General features: G+C 45.5%; 1 protein-coding gene across 3 annotated transcripts; it reads left to right on the top strand.

Moving 5' to 3' along the window:
- Positions 1 to 241: 241 nt before the first annotated feature.
- Positions 242 to 22207, top strand: EDF1 (endothelial differentiation related factor 1). 3 transcript variants are annotated; one of them, XM_073314651.1, is made up of 5 exons: positions 254 to 395; positions 9312 to 9363; positions 18456 to 18616; positions 19241 to 19334; positions 21900 to 22207. In XM_073314651.1, the coding sequence occupies exons 1-5, from the start codon at positions 318 to 320 to the stop codon at positions 21959 to 21961; spliced, it is 447 nt and encodes a 148-aa protein (XP_073170752.1). In that variant the 5' UTR covers positions 254 to 317; the 3' UTR covers positions 21962 to 22207. The 3 variants fall into 3 exon arrangements, with proteins under 3 accessions (XP_073170751.1, XP_073170752.1, XP_073170753.1); XM_073314652.1 differs by lacking the exon at positions 254 to 395 and adding an exon at positions 5444 to 5662; XM_073314650.1 differs by lacking the exon at positions 9312 to 9363 and having other exon boundaries at positions 242 to 395.
- The last annotated feature ends 366 nt before the right edge of the window (positions 22208 to 22573 follow it).

Below are 22573 nucleotides of genomic sequence, written 5' to 3'. Positions count from 1 at the left end.
TCAGCCCGGCCACGCCCCCGAACCGCGTCAGCGCGGGCCCAGAAGCGTGTTGACGCCGAAGCCTATTGAGACAAGGCGCCCCGAAGTCCCACCCTCCAGAAGGCGTCAATCTCACCCAGTAAGGTAACGTATTTAATGAGTGGCGTGTATGTGCACCAATCAGCGCGCCGATGGGCCGCACAGCCGTTCCGGTTCGGGACCCCTCTCTCATCCAATCAGTGCAAGTCTACTTGAGGAGTGACAGGCAGGTCGCCCTATGAGCGGCGGGCTGGAGGGCGCAAGAGGAGGCTGCGCTGCGGGCGGAGTCGGTCGGTGCCATGGCGGAGAGCGACTGGGACACGGTCACGGTGCTGCGCAAGAAGGGGCCGAGCGCGGCCCAGGCCAAGTCCAAGCAGGTCAGGGGGTGCCCGGAGCCCGGGCCGGGGCTGCCCGAGCGGGTCCCGTCGGCCCGGCCCGCCCCGCCCCGCCGCGGCCCCTCCCCCTCCCTGGCTGCGGGCCGGGCCGGGTCCCCTCAGGCGCTGGCTGAGCCCGCGGGGGAGGAGGCCCGGGGCGGGGCGGGGCGGGGCGGGCCCGGGGCGGGGCGGGGCGGGGCGGGCCCGGCTCCCCGCTGCCCGGGGCCCGGCTCCCCGCTGCCGTGTGCTGGGCGGGGCGGGGCTCACCGGCCGGGGCCGGGCGGCCGCCGCGCCCCGCTCGCGCTCGGGGGCTGGCTGCGGGGCGGGCGCGGCGCGGGGCTCGCGGCGGCCTGGGGCTGTGGGGCCCGCGCCGCCGCTCCCTGCGCGGGCTTGTGCGGATGGCTGGAAGTGGGGCGCCCTGCTGCGCGCCGAGTAACGCTCGCTGGGGTCCTTGCCCTGCTCGCCGCCCAGCACCCCTCTTGGGAGCCGGCTGGATATGGGCTGCTGGCGGGGGCCTTTTGTTGAGGGCAGAGCCGTGCTGGGCGGGATGCGCCCCACCGGGGCCCCGCGCCCCACCGGGGCCCCGCCTCCTGGGGCTGAAGCCTGGGCAGCTTAGCTTCATGGTGCCCCCTGAGCCCAGGGGCCCTGGGCAGTTGCCCTGCTGGCTACCTCCTAACGCGAGCCCTGGCTTGTATCCGCAGAAAGCCAGGCGCTGTGGCGCAGGGGGGCCGTGGAGTTTTTATAGCCTGTTGGGGGGCTCAGAAAGAGAGAGGTTGGGACCCCCGCTCCAGTAAACGGTCCGAACGCAGAATCCGGTCACTGCTCGGCCGCAGCGCGGCTGGAAGGAGTGTGACATAGAAAAGGGGGTTTTGTCTGGCTTGGTGTGTTCCATTGCTGGCACATGTAGGGTGGCTTTTTTCTAATAACTTGGTGTCTGTGCAGTAAGATTAATTCACCTAGATTATTGTACAGTGACAAATGGCTGCTGGTCTCTCGTGTGACATCTTGGTGCTTTCCATGTTTTTTGCTGAAAAGACAGAATTAACACTGAGGCTTCACTCTTATCCAGGAAAAGCACTGACTTGGCAAGATATAATGTTGCCCCTTGAATTGCTACTTCTAGTAGGAATAAGATGGAATACAGCTGGAAATACAGAATTGCAGATAACGTAGTTCATCTTTCAATATATGATCCTGCTAACCAGGCTGAGAGGGGCATTTGGCACCGATTCTAAAAAATTAATCTCTCTCTTAAGCTCCTCCAGTGTTGCATTGGCTTGTTCTTGTGTGCGTTCGGACATTCAGTGGCTTTCAAAGGTCTTACCCCCATTAAAGATAGAGAACAGATAATTTACTGTATATTAAAATAATATTTCAAAACTGCTGTGCATCAAATAAGCTGGCTGATGCAACATAATGGGGTGGAGCCAAAACAAGTATAAACTACTTGGAGTGTATGTCCTGCCCCAACCCCAAAGGAAGGAGCTTTTGACACACATCTAGTACTGCAGTTCTCCTATGGTCTATTTCACTTTTAAGGATTTTTGTGATTGGACAACAGCTTTGGGAAGAAGCTGCTGCAAACTTCCCAAGTTCATATTACTTATTTCACATGTGGGTTCATTGCCTGAAAACAAAGTCATGTAGCTGTTTGGTGCAACTACTGTTGGGTGGCAATAAAAATGAACACAGAATTCCTAACTGAAAACAGTCCATCTGTGAACAGTTGTACAAAAAACCTGTATGATAACCATCTCTTAGCTGTTTCGTAATCATCTGTCACCTTGATCCTTTTGCCCCTCATGGTACGGCAGCTGAATACCAAATTCTGTGACCTTTGCCTATCATCTGTTTGTTCCTAGGTAACTCTAAAAGTTCCAAGGTGAAACTGGAGCATGTGGTTTTGGTATCAGTGGAGATAAGTACTTTTCTCCATTAACTTGTACTTAGTTGGTGTTTGTGTTTAATAATACTAATGGTTAGTGCTGCATTTTGTTTACTGGCTACTTAAAAAATAACCATCTATAGCAGGGGCAGCTCTAGCAATTTTGCTGCCCCAAGCAGCTGCTGCCAAATTGCCACCGCCACAACAGTGGCAGAGCAGCTGCCAAATTGCTGCCACGGGACATGGACTGCCGCCCTGTTCTAATTGCCACCCCAAGCACCTGCTTGGAAAGCTGGTGCCTGGAGCCGGCCCTGATCTATAGTCTACGTATCGGGGGTAGCTGCGTTAGTCTGTGTCCACAAAAACAATGAGGAGTCCGGTGGCACCTTAAAGACTAACAGTTTTATGCATCTCCATGCATCTGAAAAAGTGGGGTTTTTATGCATGAAAGCTTATGCCCAAAGAAATCTATTGGTCTTTAAGATGCCACCAGACTTCTCATCTATAGTCTAATTATTTTAGGAGAGCAAGTGGATAAGTTAGCTAGGTATGGAAACAATCTCTTATCCAACCGTGAGAAGTCATAAAAGAGCATTTCTGTGTATGACTTGAAACAGTTTTTTTTTCCTGACAAGTTTGTACACAGTTACTCTTTAACTAGACAAAAATGATGACCTCAGCAAAACATCTGAGTGAATGAGATTAGACCATATGTAAGGTTAAGATTCTGTCACGGGTATTCAGGTCACAGGCAATAAACAGAAATTCATGGAAGCCTGTGACCTGTCTCTGACTTTCACTAAAAATACCCTGGGGGGCAAAAGGAGGAACAAACAGCACTGCCAGGGCTTGCAGTTGCTCCTGTGGCAGGGGCTAACTGCTTCTTCTCAAGCCCAAAGAGGGCTGACCACACTCCGGCTGCTACTCCAGAGGGTTGGGGCCCAGCACCATAGCAGAGGTCCCCTGGGCAGGCTGCTGGCTAGCTGTTTTGGGGGCCCCGGGGCAGGGTGCCGGCTCTGCCCCGCCCCAGAAGAAGTCATGAAGGTCCTGGAAAGTCATGGAATCTGTAACTTCCATAAGAGAATTGTATCCTTAACCATGTCTTCAGATATATGCAGCTTCAGGGTCTGTCTGCAGTGCAATGTAAGCCCAAGTTTAGTAGAACTCAAGTTAGCAGACCCTGGGTTTGTTAATTTAGGGCTTGAGTGTCTACACTGAATTATGTGGGCCCGAGTCCAACCACCCATGTCCTAGACTTCCTAGTGCCTTCCCAAAATGTGGCCACTCTAGCCCTTTGTTTGTGATGCAGTGTGGGAAAACTTGGCTGTCCACCAAACCTGACTATCCAGAGGACAAAGAAAATCAGCCCGTGGGATTGTGGAATATTTTCGGCAGACTCCTCAAACACCAGTCCAGTGGGACTGCATCTACACTTCAAAGCAATAGGGATTGAATCCTGGATCCCTGCTTGATTCAGGCTCAGACCCTTCACCCCCGAGGGGTCCTGGGACTCTAGGTCAGAGCCGTGAGTCAGAGGAGCACCTGTCCTCCCCCCAAGCTTCATACCACATTCGGGTGCAGTTTGCAGCAGGGTGGGAGATGCCACCCCTCCTCTCCCACTCTGTCTTCCACTGCGGCTGCCGCTGGCCAAGCTGCTCCCCCATGTGTCTGGTCTCACTAAGCTGGGTGAGAGGACAGGGCCTGTCTATGTTGCTGCCTCTGGCTCAGGAGTTGGTGCTTCAGCTGCTGCTATACTGAAAAAGTGCTTGGTGTGCTGACACACTCACTCAGGCTCACACTTAATCTCCCTCACACACTAGTGGTGGTGCTGTTACTACTTGGTACTTCCCGTCGAAATGCACATCTAGTCTCTGTGGGTTTTTTTCTTTAAAAGTTCTTTAAGAACTACAGTGCTTATTTTAATTTTTTTGACTGGTTCTGTCTATTTCATAGTTTGTTTTTCTTATGCTTAAATTTAATTCTTTGAGTAGTGAGTTCTAAAATGCCTAACTGGTCCTGGCTGGAGTAATTATCATTATTACTGACCATGTTGAGCTTTGTCAATCATTGTTTAAAGTGATACAATCAAATAATGTGATCCTTCTTGAATGTAAATTTAGCTTGTACTCCCCTTAGCAATGCCAGTTTAAAAAAAATTAGCTAAACACACAACTTCAGACACACTACAGATGAAGGTTCTTTATTTTCAAATAGTATTTTTAGTTATATCTGTAAAATAACTTAAAATTCATAGGAAAACAAATGCGGTTCCAAGTCTGATACTAATAGCAATGATGGAGTCAAATGTTAGTGAGTCAGATACATGATTGTGATCAGTAAATATAAATGCCAAAATAATTAGAAAAATTTCCCATTCTTAATAAGAGGAAAAAAAGTAATCACATGTTAAAATTAAATACATTTTTAGTAGTGTGAAAACAATTGACTAAAATAGAGTAGATAGTGGCAGTAACACAACATCTGTTAGAGAAAGGAAGCCTATTTTATTTATTTGTATTTATCTCTACTAAAGGTAGTGTATAAAGTATCAGATGTGTGTTTCTGATACCTTGTAAGGCTCCAAAATTGATACCTCAAGGCTTGGGATTGGAAATATCTTGTTGTATTGTCTTCTGATATTTTAAATTTATGTGTAAATTTAGAACAATGGCTTTAATTGGGGTTTGTATATTTTTTCTTTATATAGTAATTAGGAGTACTGTATCTAAGGGTATATTTACACTACAAAGTTAAGTTGATTTTATGTTAATCGACATTGATCCGCCGATTTAAGCAAGTTGATCTTGTGTGTCCCCACTATGCTCATAGTGTCGGTGGAGTGCATCCTCCCTAGCAGGGCTTGCATCAATGCACAGAGCGCTGCACTATGGGTGAGTGCATGGAGCTGAGTGGAATTTTGGGTTGGGCTTACGATGCCTCATGGGACCAAAACATTTGCGCGGGTGGTTATAACATGGCGTTAGCCTCCCATGATGCACTTACCTCCCTCTCTCCCTGAAATGCACAGCAAAGAAACCAAGCCTTTTTTGCGCCTTTTTTCCTAAACCTGGGTTACCCGCGCAGACGCCATAGCACGGCAAGCGTGGACTCTGATCAGCTGTACACTGTTGTTGTGAGCATTACAAACACCTCATGTCTTATCCTGCAGTATATACTGAGCCGAAGCAGGAACAATGTGATGCCACGCAAGCAGCCCTGCTGGAAGCCATGGACCGGAGCAATTAGCAGATGCTGGCAACAGTCACGCATCACCTTGACATGGTGGAACACCGCTTCTGGGCCCAGGAAACAAGCACTGACTGGTGGGACCGCATAGTTATGCAGCTATGGGATGACGAGCAGTGGCTGCAGAACTTTCGAATGCGTAAGGCCACTTTCATGGAACTGTGTGAGGAGCTTTCCCCAGCCCTAAAGCGCAGCAATAGTAAAATGAGAGCTGCTCTGACAGTTGAGAAGCGAGTGGCGATAGCTCTCTGGAAGCTTGCAATGTCAGACTGCTACCGATCAGTGGGGAATCAACTTGGAGTGGGTAAATCTACCGTGGGGTCTGCTGTGATCCAAGTTTCCAGGGCAATCAATAGACTTCTGGTACGAAGGATAGTGACTCTGGGCAACATGCAGGGCATAGTGGATGGTTTTGCCACTATGCGGTTCCCTAACTGCTGTGGGACTGTAGACGGAACACGTGTGTTGTTCCTTACCAAGCTGTTCCCTTCATTGCATTTTCTCCCCTGTAAACTCCACCCCCACTAACCACAGTGTACTGATGAATGAGGAGAAAAGGCTCTTCAATCTGTAAAGTTTTATTATGGTCACAAACACACAGACAGCAAAGAAGAGTAAGATAACTTGGGGCAAAAAGGGCTGCTGATACTGCGGGGGCGGGAACAAGGAAAGCTTGCTTACAGATGCACTGCAATAACCATCAAAGGTGCGGGAACGGGCACCTTCTGGTCCTTGTACCCTCCCCTGGTATTGAGTGCTCCTCTCCCCCCCTCCCCCAGATGTTTGTGGGGGCGGGGAGGATGTAGAACTGGGTGATGATGGCAGCAGGTTCAGCAATGGCTCCAGAGGGATTCAAGCATCCAGCTGCCTTTCTTGAGCCTCAATCGGACGCCTAATCATAGAATATCTGGGTTGGAAGGGACCTCAGGAGATCTAGTCCAACCCCCTGCTCAAAGCAGGACCAGTTTTTGCCCCAGATCCCTAAATGGCCCCCTCAAGGATTGAACTCAAAACCCTGGGTTTAGCAGGCCAATGCTTAAACCACTGAGCTATCCCTCCCCCTATGTCTGTTTGTTCCTTCATAATCCACAGCATCTCTTCCTCGGTGGCATGCTCTTGTTCCCTACATGCTGTCCTTATGCAGGCTGTCACGCAGTGTAATCCTCCATGCTCTGAGCTCCGTCTTGTCACTCTTGGAGGCGTGCATTAATTCATTGAACAAGTCCTCCCAAGTAGTCTTTTTCTGCCTTCTAATCTGGGAAAGTCTCTGTCCCAGTGTGGAGGATGTGCCAATGGACAGGTTTCAGCTGTAAAGAATACAAAGCACAAGGGTAGCATTGACAGTGCATGCATTGTTTCTGGTGCAAGGTTAATTCTTTTTATAAAAGAAACATCCTTCAATGCACTTCCCTGCAAGCCACAACATAATCACAACCACTGGCTATTGCAGGAGTTGGTTTGCTGCTCCAGCCATGGTGTGTAGTCCACAAGGCATGGGTGAGAGGTCTTGTCTTCACAAAAGCTGCAGCACATTCTTGGGATCACAGGTTGGAACTTGAGAAAAGGCCCCTTTTCCCCTAGCAACCTTGATATTGCTTGAGGACAGGCACCAGTGTCAAGCTCTGAAAATAGTTTGGTTGTTACAAAAGTGGCACTGGGTTGGGGGCGGGGGGAAAGGAGACAAACAGGAAACATCCGTCTCCCCATTTTTAAGTGCTGGTTGCAATATGTGATGATCCCTTCCAACCACAACCAGAGCACACTTGGGAAAGTGTGGTTCTGTGACTGAGAATTCACCAAATGGGGTGGATTACTTGTCAAATTGCTTGTGGTTTAAGGGCTAGCATTTAAAACTCCCCCCGTTTCCCCTAGGTGACCACATACAATATCACTTTCCTGAGGGTAAGGGAGGCGGAAAGGGAGCAAATGCTGCAAGCGTCTGGGTACAGACCTGGTCCTTATGCTGCAGTGCTGTGCCCCGCAATGATGCCAGCAGAGTTAATACTGGAGTGGCGGGGGAAAGTATCCTACCGTGGTGGACGAAATAAGGCAGCCCTTCCCAGAAACCTTCTGCAAAGGATTGCAAAGTACCTCCATGAAAGCTTCCTAGAGATCTCCATGAAGGATTCCAGGGCCATCCCCATGCACATAAACAGTCTTTTGGAGAGCTCCCTCTGCATAGCTGGAGTGGTCACTGATACCCACGACACCTCCTTTTTTCTTCAGATTCAACATTAAAAATAATAGCATGTAACCCCGACAGTTTGATTGGAAATGTGGACTCACCAGAGGTGTCTTCCCGGGCATCATGCTCTGCCGGCAATTGGTCCTATGTGGGGATGTGCTCCAGAGTTTAAAAAGGGTTCTTGGCTGTTGAGGGAGAATGGATCCTTCGCTTGCCTGTCTTGCATTCTCCTCCTCTTCCTCATCAACAATGTCCTTGTTGTTGCTTGAGGTCGCCTGGGGCTCCTGGGAGGTATCCATGGAGCATTTTGGGGTAGTGGTGGGGTTGCCGCCAAGAATCACATGCAGCTCCTCATAGAAGTGGCATGTCTGTGGATCAGAACCAGAGTGACTGTTTGCCTCCCTTTATCTTCTGGTATGCTTGCTGAAGCGCCTTTATTTTCATGTCGCACTTCTGTGTGTCCGTGTTATAGCCCTTTTTCCCCAATGCCCTGTGTGATTTTGGCAAAGATGTCAGCATTTCTTCTGCTGGATCGGAGCTCTGCCTGCACAGACTCTTATCCCCACACAGCAATAAGATCCAGCACCTCCTGTGTACTCCATGCTGGAGCACATTTGCGGCCTTAAGCATCCATGTCAGCTATGCTGACAAGCTCTCCATGCTGATCAAACAGGAGATGAAAATTCAAAAGTTTCCAGGGCTTTAACAGGGGGGCAACTGTTTCCTGTGTACCTGGCTGATGTGCAGTGGAGTTGAAAGTGCTCTCCAGAGCGGTCAAAGCAGAGCACTGTGGGACACCTCCTGGAGGCCAGTTCATTCAAATTACACAACACCGTGTCTACACTATCCCCATGTCAACCCTTGGATGTCGAATCAAGCGCTGTGCCTCTCATGGAGGTGGAGTACAAAGTTGACTTTATAGGCCCTTGAGGTCAGCGGAAGGGGACTCAGTAGTATAGACACATAAGTTATTAAATTGACCTAACGCGGCTTATGTCGACCTAACTTTGTAGTGTAGACCAGGCCTAAGTTATCAGGTGCCTTAAGTAGCCCCTTGAATCATGGGTAAAGTTGCTGTCTTCCCCCACTCCACCGGTCTGAAATTGCACCCCTACCCTGGGTTTTCATGATTTATGTGTAGATGGTGGATTAGGCTTGAGCCTGAGTTCAAACCTGGGACTTAAATTGCAGTCTAGACACACCTCTAGACATTATCCTAGCCCATTTTACATTGCTTTCTCAATAATAGGGACTATAAAGCAATGTTTCTTTCTCAAACTGGGTGAAGGAAGATTAAAATCCACATAACATAATTTTTTTCTCCAGAACATCCAAAATGTCTCTCTTAATATGGAGAGTTCTTCCAATGTACTTCTCAGAACTAATAAATCTCCTATCCAACTGCCAAAGCAGGCTACTTCCTTTCCTCTCCTCTTGTAGCAAAGTCATTTCGGTTGCCTGGATACATGCTCAGGGAGGTTTTTTTTTTGCTAGCAGCTTGGCTGTTTGAGGATAAATCATTCTTTGTTAAAGTGTTTAAATAGTGGTCTGTGCCTTATGTTAATGGAACTAATCTTGATAAAGTTAAATTTCTTATTTCTAGGCAATCTTAGCAGCTCAGAGAAGAGGAGAAGATGTAGAGACCTCCAAGAAATGTAGGTATTTCTGTCTCGGGGGTGGGTAGGGAAGGCCAGTTTCATGTTTTCCTTTAACTTCATAGTTACCCCTGTCACAGTTTTAGGGTTAACTGCACACATGTACCCCAGCATTCCTCAAGGGTACCCACTTCAGATTTCAGGGTCCCAGCCCTTGCGTCTCTCAGACAGGGACCTTATCTCTCTTCCTCCAGACTTGGGGACTTAGGGTTTTTGCAGCACCTCTGTGATTTTCCCCAGCACTTTTTAAACTTTCTCCAGGGGTTACAACAGTGTGTGCTAGTTACAAAGCAAATTGCATTTAATCGTAGGGAACATATTAAACAAATAAAAGTTCCCATATGCATGGCAGAAGCTTACCAAAGGTCACCCATTCATCCTAGGTGGTCCTAATAAGCCAAAGTCTTTCCAACCCTTCTGCAAGGGTTTCCCTCATAGAATGTCAGGGTTGGAAGGGACCTCAGGAGGTCATCTAGTCCAACCCCCTGCTCAAAGCAGGACCAATCCCCAACTAAATCATCCCAGCCAGGGCTTTGTCAAGCCTGACCTTAAAAACCTCAAAGGAAGGAGTTTCCACCACCTCCCTAGGTAACTATTCCAGTGCTTCACCACCCTCCTAGTGAAAAAGGTTTTCCTAATATCCAATCTTCCGTCCTCTCTCTCAAACAGAAGGTTGTGGCCATTTGCTAAATTAAAAAAAAGACCCATGTGTCAGTTTAATCTCTGGGATTTTTTTTATGCCAAAAACCTTTTCATTGTCTGTTGGTCTCTGGAAAACCCAGTTTGAACCATTACGTGCCAACCTCCCCCAGGGGTGATACCTCTCTGGAGGTGTTTGCATCCTGAGTGATTCACCTTAATCCCACTGGCTGCCAAACAGCTGATTGGTGGTGGGTTGGAGGTGCTGGGAGGGAGGAGGAGTTGCTGATCAGCGGGACAATCCCCGCCCCCATGGTGTTGGCACCTGAACTTTTACACTGCTCTGACTGTAAAGTGGGCCCTTATAGTGGGTATAAACATCATTTACTCCTAAATCAAGGCCCCTTTATGCTTACTGAATTATGTAAAAAGGACTTGGTGTAACTGAGAATTGAGCTCTGTATCTTTTTAAAAAAATACTTGCTTTTTACATAAATGAATTCGTTTGTGTATTGCATTTACAAAACTCTAAAAACAGATAGTCTTTTTTGGAAAACTACCAAAAATATAATTTTGGCTAAAATTCTTTAATCCAAAAATGCAGCTTGGAGCAAATATCTAAAAGATAAGATCCTAGTGGCTGATATATATAAAATAGAACTGTTACAGCATCTTTAACCATAGCAACACTGTTATGCAGTAGAGCTAAAATAATACATATTTCCATAAATTCACTCTTTCAAAATACAAGAAGTGAGATATATAAAATAGCTATTGCACTAGTTTTTAATTATGAATTAAATCGTTACAGATGTTGGAACTCTTGCAGTCTATTATATTGACAACCTATTTAAAGTTCTTTAAGAAGTGTAAACGTGTATTTACATAATACAGTGTAATGGTACTATTCTGTCTGTACTTTATGTGGATTTCCCCCTAAAAATAATGAGAAAAAATGAGAGAAAATAATGAATATTTAAGACCTCTAAACTCTCAACAGTCCTTCAGTCGTTTTCGTTTTGCAGAGGTCTCAGGTCAGGCTCTGACAATACATAATATATGTGCTTCAATAGTTAAGGATAATAGGGAAAGTTTAAGAAAACAATGGGGAGAAGTTAAGAATGGTGAATGTTGATTTTTTAAATTTGTGCATTTCCTTTCTAGATGTTGATTGTAATAATGTAATCCAGAAAAGGATAAAACACATCTCTAGCTCATTAAAGTATCCTCTTCTAATAAAGTTTGCTATATGTAATGATCAGACTTGAAAACAAATATAAATTTAAGTGGAAATAAAGGAGAAGGGGGATCCAGAATAGTCCTATTTTTTTTGTCAAGGTCTATATTTCTTGGCCAAGGTACAGTCAAAATCTGGACTCCAGAAAAACATTTTTCACAAAGCAAGTGCACCTGTTCAACAAACGCATACAATGCTGTGCATTAATAATATATCCAGGGCATATTGCTTATATTGTTAAATGAAATCAAACCACTGTATAACCTAAAAATAACCTCCAAGAAAGATGTAATAAATTACATCTGAGACTTTGAAAAAAGTACATAAATAAAATGTCAAATAGATGTAAATATTAGCATTAAAACACTTAGAGAAAACTGTTTTGTTTTGAATCTGTTTTGAGTTTATGAAGAGTATTAACTTTGATTTTGTAAAATAAAATTATTGTAGGCATATATAAAACCATATTTGAAACTTTCAAGCCTTCTGTGGCTTATTTAATATTCGTATCAGAGTTTGAAAGAAAACAGTCCGTACACATGAACTCTTTATCTTAGCTTTATGATTCAAGTCTGTCATTTAATAAAACACACCCACACACATGTATTAAGCATGTTAACATGAATAATCACTGTGAAATATCTGTAACTTCAATATCCCTACCGAGAATGAAATGTTACAGGGCAATACAAATTTAAAATAAAATATGGACGATTAATATATAATAGTACTCACCATCAAGGGGAAAGTGTGTGTGATGTTAGAAATTAAGGTCTCTTACAGCTTGAGAGAGTCTGTGATAACTGGAAATCTAATGAACTGCCAACAGCCAAAAGAGTGAAAACTTGGAGGGGAAGGGATTTTTATTCAGGTTGTTTAAAACTTTGTGGATTTTTTTTTTCTTTTTTTTTGTTGCTAATGCTGAATTATCTGTAGTGGTTAACATTTTGGGGAAGGAACATCTTTGTTCAAGAGTCAACACCCTCACCTCTTGGGTTATTCAGAGAGAACTAACAGTACATCCTCTGAGACCTTCAGTGGGTCCTGCAGTAAAACCAGGGGAAGCAGGAGTTGACACTGATCCCTTTAAAAAAATTAAAACAAAAAAACCTTTCAGTCTCTTATATCTTAGCACAACAAGTGGGAGTATGCTAATGACACTTGCAGAGGACACACAGTTGGGAGGTATTGCAGTATGGAGGAGGACCAGACTATCACATGTGAAGATCTGGATGACCTTGTAAACTGGAGTAATAGAAATAGGATGAAATTTAATAGTGCAAGGTCATGCACTTAAGGACTAACAAGAAGATTTTTTGCTATCTGCTGGGGACTTATCAGTTGGAAGTGACAGAAGAGGAGAAAGACCTGGGTGTATTGGCTGATCGTAGGATGACTGAGCTGCCAATGTAATGCAGCTGTGAAGAAGGTTAATGCTGTCCTAAAATGCATCGGGGGAGGTATTTCCAGTAGAGACAGGGAGGTGTTAGTACCATTATACAAGGCACTGCTGAGCTCTCATCTGGAGTACTGTGTGCGGTTCTGGTCTCCCATGTTTAAGAAGGATGAATTCAAACTGGAACAGGTGCAGAGGATGGCTACTAGGATGATCCAAGGAATAGAAAATCTACCTTATGAGAGGAGACTCAAAGAGCTTGTCTTGTTTAGCCTCACCAAAAGGTATAAATACATCAGAGGGATAAATACCAGGGAGGGGGAAGACTTATTTAAGTTAAGCACCTGTGGAGTCACAAGAACAAATGGATATAAACTGGCCATGAACAAGGTTAGCCTTGAAATTAAATGAAGGTTTCTAACCATCAGAGGAGAGGAATGAAGTTCTGGAACAGCCTTCTAAGGGGAGCAGTGGGGGCAAAAAAACCTAACTGGCTTCAAGACCTGAGCTTGATAAATTTATGGAGGGGATGGTATGATGCGGCTATCTACAATGGCATATGGTCCATTGATGACTGCCAATAGCAAAAAAACCCAATGTCTGGAAATGAGACACTAGATGGGGAGAGCTCTGAGTTACTACAGAGAATTTTTTTCCTGGGTATCTGCCTGGTGGGTCTTACCCACATGCACAGGCTCTAACTGATCACCATATTTGGGGTCGGAATTTTCCTCTGGGGTCAGATTGGCAGAAATGCTGTGGGTTTTTGTTTGTGTTTTTTTTGTTTTTGCCTTCCTCTGCAGCATGTGGCGCTGGTTGCCTGCAGGTTTAAACTAGTGTAAATGGTGGATTCTCTGTAACTTGAAGTCTTTTAAACCATGATTTGAGGACTTCAGCAACTCAGCCAGAGCTTAGGGGTCTATTTCTAGGAGTGGGTGCAGGAGGTCAGACTAGATCAGTGGTTCTTGTCCAGGGCCCCCTGCGGAGCCATGAGCAGATTCAGGGGGTCTGCCAAAATAAACCAAAGAGCCAGCATTAAATTCTCTGGGGCCCAGGGCTGGGCCCAGGGCTGAACCCAAAGCCTGAGCCTCACTGCCCAGGGCTAAAGCCAAAGCCTGAGCAACTTAACTTCATGGGGCCCTGAACGGTTGCCCTGCTTGGTACCCCATAACACTGGCCCTGGTTTTTAATCTACTGGATACGCAGGAAAAACAGTTGTGGCACAGGTGGGCTGTGTTTTTTTGTAATATGTTGGGGGTGGGGGAGCCGTGGCTCTGAACAAAAGAGGTTGAGAAACCCTGGACTAGATGATCATGATGGTCCCTTCTGACCTTAAAGTCTATATACATTATAAGCAAAAAGGATATAAGCCCAATTTATATTATTTGCAGGTCACTTTGAAATTAAAATGTATATCAAGGAATGTTGGTTTGAAATGCGTTAGAGCTTTTTTTAACTATTAAAGTGCACTGTTGAGGGAAAGGTAACAATGTTTGGAATACCCTTATACTTCCAACACCATTTGGTTGGCAAATGCATGCACAAGAGGAAGGTAATTCTGCATGTTTGAAAAATCTGACAATAGAAATTCCTGAAATCCTTGACCACAAATGAAAATTAGTTCTACAGAAAGTCAAAACTGGAAATATTTGTAATTTAGTGAGAGTATAGACTTTTCAGGTGTATAGGCTGAGGTTTGGATGGAATTAGCTTTGTTGCTTGATTATGCAGTGTAATATTTTATGCATGTGTACTCAATGTGAATTGTGAGAGTATTTGGGTACTTAGCTACCTTCCCTCAAATGAGTGTACTTTAACTTCTCTTGGTCCATGTACGTTTTATTGAGTAACAGCTTGAAGGCCCTTCATACTCCACAGTGAACTAGACTTAAATTATGTGGTAGACTGGAAGTTCTATAGCAATTCAAAGTCAAATTAATATTTTAAACTGAAATATGAAAACCAATAAGCCAGTAGTCTGTGTTTTGGTAGTGCATTACATTTTATTCTGACCCTAAATTTTCAGTTTTCAACATGCCACAGACTGCACTGTACAATTCCATCATACAAGTTGTGGTGGGAGTGGCAGGGGAGCTTGGAGTGCTTGGCAGCTGGGGTAGAGGGTTGCGGGTTAAAACATTAACAGGGTTTCTGGTAAAATGGCCAGCAGCATAGTTTAGATTGTTGTCATTAGGTTTCAGAGTCAAGCCAAATAAGATTAATAAAGCAGTTAACACCTGTCTCAAGTATTATTTCAGGCAGTCTGCAGGCAGCGTTGCCTCAGTTACACTTAAGTTTTGTTTGGAAGGTTTTCTTTGCAATCATCAGGGCTGAATTTTTTTAATTAAAAGCTTAGGTTCTGAAGAGTGATTCTATGGTAACTTCTGCATCAGTGGAACTGATGGAATCTGGGGAAGATGGTTGGGAGATGTCCAGGTAACCTCTACACCGGATTTTAACATTGAGAAGGAAGAAAATGAAGTAAGAAAAGATACAGCTGTGGGTGGGAGAATGGACATAAGGAGGAAGGGCAGTGTGGATCCCAGTCTAATAGGTGATACTGGCGGTAGAATGACCGGGCCTAATCGGGTAAAGAAAGTGAGTGAGGCCAAACAGCAAAAATGAAGATGTTTGTACCCCAGTGCGAGGAGCCCAGGTAACAAAATGGAGGAACTGGAGCTACTGGTGCAGGAAATGAAACCAGGTATTCTAGGGGGAACGGAAACAGGGCGGAATAGTCGTCAGGACTGGAGTACGGGTATGGAAGGGTCTGTGCTGTTTAGGAAAGACCGAAATAAAGGTAAAGGTGGTGGAGTCGCATTGTATATCAAGGATGAGGTAGAATGTAAAGAAATAAGAAGCGATGGAATGGATAAGACAGTCTGTCTGGGCAAAAATCACATTGGGGAAGAAAGCTATATAGACTGGAGGACAAGTGCTAATAATAATAATAGGGCTCAGATTTTCCTAGATGCGATAGCTGATGGATTCCTTCACCAAGTAGTTGCTGAACCGACTAGAGGGGATGCCATTTTAGATTTGGTTTTGGTGAGTAGTGAGGACCTCCTAGAAGAAATGGTTGTAGGGGACAGCCTTGGTTCGAGCGATCATGAGCTAATTCAGTTCAAACTAAATGGAAGGATAAACAAAAAATAGATCTGCGACTAGGCTTTTTTATTTCAAAAGAGCTAACTTAAAAAAATTAAGGAAATTAGTTAGGGAAGTGGATTGGACTGAAGAACTTGTGGATCTAAAGGCAGAGGAGGCCTGGGATTACTTCAAGTCACAGCTGCAGAAGCTATCAGAAGCCTGCATCTGAAGAAAGGGGAAAAAATTCATAGGCAGGAGTTGTAGACCAAGCTGGATGAGCAAGCATCTCAGAGAAGTGATTAAGAAAAAGCAGCCTACAAGGAGTGGAAGATGGGAGGGATTAGCAAGGAAAGCTACCTTAGTGAGATCAGTACGTGTAGGAATAAAGTGAGAAAGGCCAAAAGCCATGTAGAGTTGGACCTTGCAAAGGGAATTAAAACCAATAGTGTAAAGTTCTATAGCCATATAAATAAGAAGAAAACAAAGAGAGAAGAAGTGGGACTGCTAAACACTGAAGATGGAGTGGAGGTTAAGGATAATCAAGGCATGGCCCAATATCTAAACAAAGACTGAGGCAAAGTATTGAATGAGACTAATGAGGAGCTTAGGGATAATGGTAGGACGACAAATGGGAATGGGGAAATGGAGGTAGATATTACCACATCCGAGGTAGAAGCCAAACTTGAACAGCTTAATGGGGCTAAATCCAGGGGCCCAGATAATATTCTTGGATGAAGATTAAAGGAACTGGCACATGAAATTGCAAGCTCATTAGCAAAAATTTGTAATGAATCTGTAAACTCAGGGGTTGTACCATATGACTGGAGAATTGCTAACATAGTTCCTATTTTTAAGAAAGGAAAAAAGTGATCTGGGTAACTATAGGCCTGTTAGTTGAACATCTGTAGTATGCAAGGTCTTGGAAAAAAATTCGAAGGAGAAAGTAGTTAAGGACATTGAGGTCAATGGTACCTGGGATAAAATGCAACATGGTTTTACTAAAGGTAGATTGTGTTAAACTAACCTGATCTCCTCCTTTGAGAAGGTAACAGATTTTTTTTTTAGACAAAGGAAATGCAGTTGATCTCATCTACCTCGATTTCAGTAAGGCACTTGATATGGTTCCACATGGAGAATTGTTAGCTAAATTGGAAAAGGTGGGGAAAAATATTAATATTGAAAAGTGGATAAGGAACTGGTTAAAGGGGAGAATACAGCAGGTCACACTGAAAGATGAACTGTCAGGCTGGAAGGAGGTTACTAGTGGAGTTCATCAGGGATCGGTTTTGGGACCAATCTTGTTTAATCTTTTTATTACTGACCTTGGCACAAAAAGCAGGAATGTGCTAATAAAGTTTGCGGATGATGCAAAGCAGGGAGGTATTGCCAATACAGAGAAGAACCAGGATATCCTACAGGAGGATCTGGATGACCTTGTAAACTGGAGTAATAGGATGAAATTTAATAGTGAAAAGTGCAAGGTTATGTATTTAGGGATTAATAACAAGAATTTTTGTTATAAACTGGGGATGCATCTCTTGGAAGTAACGGAGGAGAAGGACCTCTGAGTATTGGTTGATCACATGAGCTGCCAATGTGATATGGCCATAAAAAAAAAGCTAATGGGGTCTTGGGATGCATCAGGCGGGATATTTCCAGTAGAGATAAGGAGGTGTTAGTACCATTATACAAGGCACTGGTGAGACTGCGTCTGGAATATTGTGTGCAGTTCTGGTCTCCCATTTTTAAGAAAGATGAATTCAAACTGGAACAGGCACAGAGAAGGGCTACTAGGAATGGAAAACCTGTCTTATGAAAGGAGACTCAAGGAGCTTGGCTTGTTCCTTGTCTAACCAAAAGAAGGCTGAGGGGAGATATGATTGCTCTCTCTAAATATATCAGAGGGATAAATACCAGAGAGGGAGGAGAATTATTTAAGCTCAGTACCAGTGTGGACACAAGAATAAATGGATATAAACTGGCCATCAGGAAGTTTAGACTTGAAATTAGATGAAGGTTTCTAACCATCAGAGGAGTGAAGTTCTGGAACAACCTTCCAAGAGAAGCAGTGGGGGCAAAAGACATATATGGCTTCAAGACTAAGCTTGATAAGTTTATGGAGGGGATGATATGATGGGATAGCCTAATTTTGGCAATTAATTGATCTTCGACTATTCGTGGTAGATATGCCCAATGGCCTGTGATGGGATGTTAGATGGGGTGGGATCTGAGTTATTACAGAGAATTCTTTCCTGGGTGGCTGGCTGGTGAGTCTTGCCCACATGCTCAGGGTTTAGCTGATCGCCGTATTTGGGGTCGGGAAGGAATTTTCCTCCAGGGGAGATTGGCAGAGGCCCGGGGAGTTTTTCGCCTTCCTCTGCAGAGTGGGGCACGGGTCACCTGCTGGAGGATTCTCTGCACCTCGAAGTCTTTAAATCACAATTTGAGGACTTCAGTAGCTCAGACATAGGTGAGAGGTTTGTTACAGGAGTGGGTGGGTGAGATTCTGTGGCCTGCGTTGTGCAGGGGGCCAGACTGGACCATCATAATGGTCCCTTCTGACCTTAAAGTCTGATTGTATGATAAAGTTAATGGTGACGTGAATAGGTAGAGTGATGAATGCTGAAAATTCTACAAAGCTTGGGGAAGTTGATTGACTTTCATCAAAGTGCTTGTTTGCCATAGTACAGTTTTGACACTGCCTCTTCTTGATTTTGTTTTAAATGCTAGGGGCAGCAGGCCAAAACAAGCAGCATTCTATCACTAAGAACACAGCTAAGCTGGATCGGGAGACAGAGGAGCTGCACCATGACAGAGTCCCCCTTGAGGTGGGCAAAGTAATCCAGCAGGGCCGACAGAGCAAGGGCCTGACACAAAAGGATTTGGCCACGGTGAGTGCTTATCAGTGTCGTTTGGTCTTTACTCCTGCTTTTCCTTAGCCAGGCTCTGTGTATGTGAGGGAGCTGGGTTGTAAATGGTGTCAAATTAGCCTCCTGACCGGTAGATGGTGAGGAGGTATCATCAAGGGTTAATAGAAGACCTCAAAACTTTTCAGTTTACTGGCTAACTAGCAGCTCAGGTGGTGGACCAGGGACCTCTATCTGGAACCTGTGAGCTATGTTGTGGGCTGGAGGTAAAATGGCTTCCTCTTTAACCGACTTAGCCCTGGCATAGTAATTCCTGACATAAGGTGTTGAAAACCTATCTGTATCTGAGCTTTCAAACAGAAGTGTCTGCCATGCTGCTGGACTGCTGTAGCTTGTGGACACTCTCCACTATCGTTCTTGTATCCGATTTCTTGAGAGCGAGGCAGACCTTTTTACAATACAACTGTTATCTGCATGGTAGCACCCAGATAGAAGAAACCAGTGATGACAGGCAGAATTCACTCTTGCAAGCCTGGTGTACTTCTGAGAAGATGCAGCCACTCGTGTAATATGGGATGTCTTGGGTTTGTGTTTCTGAATGTTCACTATTTGTTAAACTGATGTGTTTAAAGCACATCTTCTTTTTAGAAAATAAATGAAAAACCACAAGTTATTGCTGACTACGAATGCGGAAGAGCAATCCCCAACAACCAGGTTCTGGGCAAGATCGAAAGAGCCATCGGTGAGTGTCAGATGCACAGTAGCTGTCTAACCACTTCAGTGTGGGGGAGAGGGATGCTGCTGCTGTCATTTGATTATCTACATTTAGCGCCTTTCTGTTTGCACCCAGCAATTCTATAGGGAAACAGCATGTGTTGCTCTGCCGGTAGGATGCTTGCAGGGTTGATGTCAGTGCTGTTTCATAGGTTCACCTATGGCAGTGGTCACCAACCGGTCAATCGCGATCAACTGGTCGATCCTAGAGGATCTCTCGATCGATCGTGATCTCTAGTGGTGTAGCAGGGCTGCTGCTAAGGCAGACTCTCTGCCTTCCCTGGCCCCCCGCCCCTAGGGCTGCACTGGAAGCGGCCAGTGTTGCCCCAGGGGCAGGGGGCCAGGGGTCTCCCTCTGCGCGCTGCTCCTGCCTGCAAGCGCTGCCCCTGCAGCTCCCACTGGCCAGGAATGGGGAGCTGTGGCCAGTGGGAGCTGCAGGGGCAGTGCTTGTGGAGAAGGGCAGTGCGCAGAGCCACATGCCCCCAGCCCCTCCTCAGGGGCGGCGGCAGGCCTGGGTAGGCAGGGAGCCTGCCTTAGCGGCAGCCATGCTACACCACCAACTGGGAGCTGCTGGAGGTAAGTGCTGTCTGGTGGGAGGCTGCACCCCAGCCCTAGGAGCCCCCTCCTAGAGCCAGCACTCCAAACCCCCCTCCTGCACCCCAAGCCTCAGCTCTGCCCTCCCTCTCAGAGCCGCCACCACCCTGTGCCCCAGCCCTAGCCCAGTCAAAGTGAGTGAGGGTGCGGGAGAACAAGAAATGGACAGAGGTGGGATGGAGGGAGTGGGGCTTTGGGGAAGAGGCAGGGTAGATCCTGGGTTGCCCTTAAATTCAAAACATGATCTTGGGTGTAAAAAGGTTGGAGACCACTGACCTATGGGGTGTCACTTTGCATCCTAATGTTAAGATTGTTTCTGCTGATTTAGAAGCAGGAACTCCGAAGCTTTCAGCTCTCTGCAAGGATTGAAAACTCACATTGGTTCAGTGTCTGGGACTTGCTCTATGTCTGATAGTGATTTTTTTGGATGGCAGAGACCTGAAGGCCTTATGTAAATCCAAAGTCATGTATTTTGCAGTGAATACATAGAATCATAGAATATCAGGGTTGGAAGGGACCCCAGAAGGTCATCTAGTCCAACCCCCTGCTCAAAGCAGGACCAATTCCCAGTTAAATCATCCCAGCCAGGGCTTTGTCAAGCCTGACCTTAAAAACCTCTAAGGAAGGAGATTCTACCACCTCCCTAGGTAACGCATTCCAGTGTTTCACCACCCTCTTAGTGAAAAAGTTTTTCCTAATATCCAATCTAAACCTCCCCCACTGCAACTTGAGACCATTACTCCTTGTTCTGTCATCTGCTACCATTGAGAACAGTCTAGAGCCATCCTCTTTGGAACCCCCTTTCAGGTAGTTGAAAGCAGCTATCAAATCCCCCCTCATTCTTCTCTTCTGCAGGCTAAACAATCCCAGCTCCCTCAGCCTCTCCTCATAACTCATGTGTTCCAGTCCCCTAATCATTTTTGTTGCCCTTCGCTGGACTCTCTCCAATTTATCCACATCCTTCTTGAAGTGTGGGGCCCAAAACTGGACACAGTACTCCAGATGAGTGCCATTGGAAGTGGGATAAGTTTATGAAGGAGATGATATGATGGGATAACATGATTTTGGCAATTATCTTTAACTATTCATGGTAAATAGGCGCAATGGCCTGTGATGGGCTGTTAGATGGGGTGGGATCTGAGTTGCGGCAGAGAATTCTTTCCTGGGTATCTGGCTGGCGAATCTTGCCCACATACTCAGGGTTCAGCTGATTACCATATTTGGGGTCAGGAAGGAATTTTCCTCCAGGGCAGATTGGAAGAAGCCCTGGGGGGGTTTTCACCTTCCTCTGCAGCATGGGTCACTTGCTGGAGGATTCTCTGCACCTTGAAGTCTTTAAACCATGGTTTGAGGACTTCAGTAGCTCAGACATAGGTGAGAGGTTTATTGCAGGAGTGGGTGGGTGAGATTCTGTGGCCTGCATTGTGCAGGAGGTCAGACTAGACAATCATAATTGTCCCTTCTGACCTTAATGGCTGAGTGCCCACCTTTCTAGTTATGCAAAGCCTTAATTTCATATTTGTAATGAACTAGGATATCTGCTGCTAAAACCATCTGAAATGGCTTTTGCAATGATGCTTAGTAGAGTGGTGCTTCTCAGACTAGTGACACACCCCCCCCGACCCCCAGGATTATTCTTTGGGCAATGACTCAGCTAATGGCCTGTAAGTTACCTGAGCAAGGGTCAGTTTTTTCAATTACCTGTTTCAGTTTCTTTTCAGTTATGTATAAAGCCTGATTTTTTCTTAAATAAATCTCCCTTTCTCCTCCTCTCTCTTCTGTGCTTGCTCTGTCTTGTAGTGGGTGACTTCTCCCTCCCTCCCCTCCCTCCAGCCACCTTAGTTCATTTGTTGGGCTGTTGGAAGGTTCAGGGTGACAAGTATGTAGGGAGGACTCAAGGCAAACTGCTGAAAGTTGTCTCCTTTGTGTGTCATTCCAGGCCTTAAGCTACGTGGAAGGGATATTGGAAAACCACTTGAGGCTGGCCCGAAAGGGAAATGAAAACAAAGCCTCGAAATCAGTTTGTTCAGACTGATCTCATCTGGCTGGTGCTCTTTGACCACCAGAATCTCTCTTCATGTTGCCAAGCAGAACAAGAGGGTTTCAGACTTGCTTGGGGGGATGGGGACCTGCAGAATTTCTACCTTCTGTAAAAAGGCAAACTTAAGAAATGATTTTCCTGATTTTGTTTTTTCCTTTCTCCTTTCTGGAGATTAAGAAACTAAACCCAATAAATATTGCATCTAATTTTGCCAGAACAGTGTGTCTTGGTGTTCAGAAATAGCTATTGATAAGACAGTTGGGGTGATCTGAAGTAGGATAATTTAATTGGAGCAATTTTAAGGGAGGGTGGGTTGGGAGAGGTGGGGGTTGATCAGAATCCATATGGAAAAGGGGTGGGTTTGGGGCACTATATTGGAATGACGTTTATTTGTTCCTTCCAGCCTGTTTTAAAGAGATGTATAATAAAGTTTGTTACCCTTCAGTTGGCTGGTGTGATCATTTCTTGGGTCTGGAGGTGGCTCACCTCCCCAGTGCCTGTTTAGCGTGTGGGACTACACACAATGGAAAATGCATAGAGCACGGAGGAAATCACTGAAGTTCTAAAGTCAG

The sequence above is a fragment of the Lepidochelys kempii genome, chromosome 16, assembly GCF_965140265.1.
Source record: "Lepidochelys kempii isolate rLepKem1 chromosome 16, rLepKem1.hap2, whole genome shotgun sequence".
NCBI classification, from domain to species: Eukaryota; Metazoa; Chordata; order Testudines; family Cheloniidae; genus Lepidochelys; species Lepidochelys kempii.
This window is presented reverse-complemented; position numbering and strand designations above follow the sequence as displayed.

Coding starts and splice junctions, on each gene's coding strand:
- EDF1 (XM_073314650.1), top strand. CDS start 257: ATGAGCGGCGGGCTGGAGGGCGCAAGAGGAGGCTGCGCTGCGGGCGGA. Junction 396..18,455: donor CCCAGGCCAAGTCCAAGCAG/GTCAGGGGGTGC, acceptor TTTAAATGCTAG/GGGCAGCAGGCCAAAACAAG. Junction 18,617..19,240: donor CACAAAAGGATTTGGCCACG/GTGAGTGCTTAT, acceptor TCTTCTTTTTAG/AAAATAAATGAAAAACCACA.